This window comes from Miscanthus floridulus, chromosome 10 (assembly GCF_019320115.1).
Source record: "Miscanthus floridulus cultivar M001 chromosome 10, ASM1932011v1, whole genome shotgun sequence".
Lineage (NCBI taxonomy): Eukaryota > Viridiplantae > Streptophyta > Magnoliopsida > Poales > Poaceae > Miscanthus > Miscanthus floridulus.
In genome coordinates, this window is record NC_089589.1 from 9697149 (window position 1) to 9699651 (window position 2503).

At 55.7% G+C, this 2503-nt stretch overlaps 1 protein-coding gene across 1 annotated transcript; it reads right to left on the reverse strand.

The window, feature by feature from the left end:
* Positions 1–535: 535 nt before the first annotated feature.
* On the reverse strand, positions 536–1144 carry LOC136487975 (uncharacterized). Its single transcript, XM_066485048.1, has one exon. The coding sequence runs from the start codon at positions 1142–1144 to the stop codon at positions 536–538; it is 609 nt and encodes a 202-aa protein (XP_066341145.1).
* Positions 1145–2503: the final 1359 nt, after the last annotated feature.

Here is a 2503-nt window from a genome sequence, read left to right on the forward strand (position 1 = left end):
CTTAATAATTTGTGGCAACACAAGGACATTATTAAGACATAAATTACGAGACAACTCTATAGAGCCAGTGGCAGTGACAGGAAGAAGAGAGCCATTACCGACAACAATGGATGAAGGAGTAGGGTACCGCGGGAAAAGAACATGTGAAAGAGAGGAGGACTGAGATGTCATATGTGAAGTAGCACCTGAGTCGAAGTACCACTCGTTGGACATAGGAGGGGTCAGCGACGTGTGCTGAAGGCGGAGGCGAGGGTCGTCAGGTCCCAAGAGGGGAGGCCAGCCATCGGGTTGTAATACCCGGGGGGACCCACTGTCTAGTGCCATCAGGAGCAGGGAGGGTAGCAGCCTGCTGGTGGGCAGCAAGGGTGTGCTGCTGCTACACCTGCTGCTGCGCGTGTTGTTGTGCCTGCTATTGTGCCTGCAAGTGAGGAGGCACTAGGATGGGTGCCAACGGTGGACGAGGTCCCCCTGGCCACATCTGAATGGTCCCAGTCCAGGGGTTGTAGATGCTAGGCCATGGCCACCCATCGACCGGCTACTGCTGCTGATGTTGTGCGCCACCAGTGGGGCATGACCCCTGTCTAGGAGGGCCACCACCGTTGTTGCCTTTGCCACCACCACCACGCTTGCTGCGATGATTGTTAGGCGGCTTGGAGTGCCCACCAGCGCCCATGCCGGAGGACGTAGGGGCAGGGCTGGGAGTGGTGGAGGCGGCGAGTGCAGTGGCAGGTGTGTCCTTACGGGTCTCCATGGTGAGTTCCTCGAGGATGAGGTCGTCACGAGCCTCTAGGAAGGTGGGGAACGGTCGAGCATGATGAAGGAGTGTCCCAACATGGCTGAAGTGCTCGTTGAGGCCACGGATCACGTTGAGGATGAGCGTGTGGTCGGTGCCGACCTCGCCAAGGGCCGTGAGATCATCGACCATCTTTTTTAGCTTGCGGCAGTTGTCGGTGATGGAGAGGAGGCCCTGGATGAAGTTGCGAAACCATGTCTCGAGGTGGATGGAGCGAGCCTCACGGTTGCCAAGGAACTGCGACTCGATGGCAAGCCAAGCATGCCGAGCGGTGGAGCCCTGGGCGGAGATGATCTCACCAAGGTCATCAGTGAGCGTGGCGACAATCCAAGACTTGATGACATAGTCCATCCGGGCCCAATCAGGAGGAATTGGGGCTAGAGGTTCCTCTTGAACGTGATCCTAGAGGGAGAACTTGCCGAGGATGAGAAGAAACTGATCACGCTAGCGGTTGACGTTACCGGAATCGACGTTGAGGATGGTGGTGACGTGGTTCCGGATGTTGCTGACCACAACAGCCTGAGCATGGAGCTGCAGAAGGGCAACGGCCTCATGATGCAGCATGGCAGCCCGAAGATTAGGTGGCGGCGCTAAAGTGCCTCCAATTGTGATGCTAGAGGGTTCTGGAGAAACGGCGATAGCAGCGGCCGCCCGCTCCTTGGCAGCACACGCTAGTGCCTCACTAGCACACTGGGCGGCGGCATCACGGTCCTTAGTCATGGCTGTGGCCTCCTCCTTGGTCTGTAGGGTGCGTGCTAGGGCAGCATCATGCGTAGCCTGACACTCACGCTCAAGACGCTGAATAGCGGCGGCAGCCTCGTTGGCCTTCTCTGCGGCGAGGCGTTGGGTGACAGCGTCTACCTAGATGGTGGAAGAGGAGGCGGCTAGATTGTCCCCAGCCCTATGGGTTGCTGGAGGGGTGGAGGGCATGGTGGCATAGCACGGTGGGTACCGGCACGCGGAGGGGCACGGCGCGGCGTAGGGCCAGCGCGCGTGGAGTGGGCAGCAGAAGAGGAGACCTAAACCTAGGCGGCTGATACCATGAGAGCGAATAGGTCTCAGGAATTGATTGATAGATTAACAGCAGTACAGGGTACAATATATAGGCAAGGATCAATAGGGTTTATAGAAACACCCAATCAACGGTGATCCTTGCCTTATCAATGTAATCTATCTATCTTAACCCCTAAGACAGCCAGCCTAACAGGCTAGGCGCCAGGCCCAAGGTCAGCCCATTAGGGCACCTATTCTAACATAACTATTTCTGGATGTGTTGATCTAGAGTTTTATGGTGGCAAGGTAGGCTTTGGAGGATTCGCCGCTCTTGAGAAGCTAGAGATTAGTGAGTGCCCAAAGCTAGGTTCATTGTTGGTGAGTGGCACGATAGACGATAATACTGTTAGATAATCTATTGCTTCCTTGTGTGAACACACAGCAAGGGAAGGCGGCGCCGAAAAGGCTCTCTACTGTGGTACTATAGCCACTATAGAGGCAGGCGCCGAATGGCTCACCTACCGCACTGTAGCCACATGCAGGGACAGGCGTAGAAGTCAGTCCGGCTGTGTTATCTAGTCACTGTTGCAGCAGGGCAGCTGTACTAGGAATAGATTGATAGACTTGTATATATCGTTTGCCACTGCAACTCAACAAAGAGAATTCAGATTTGCCATCTCCTATACAGGGCTCTGGCCAACGCTGGTGCTTGTACTG

What these genes read in the sequence shown, in the direction of transcription:
- LOC136487975 (XM_066485048.1), bottom strand. Translation starts at nt 1,144, where the DNA reads ATGGACTATGTCATCAAGTCTTGGATTGTCGCCACGCTCACTGATGAC.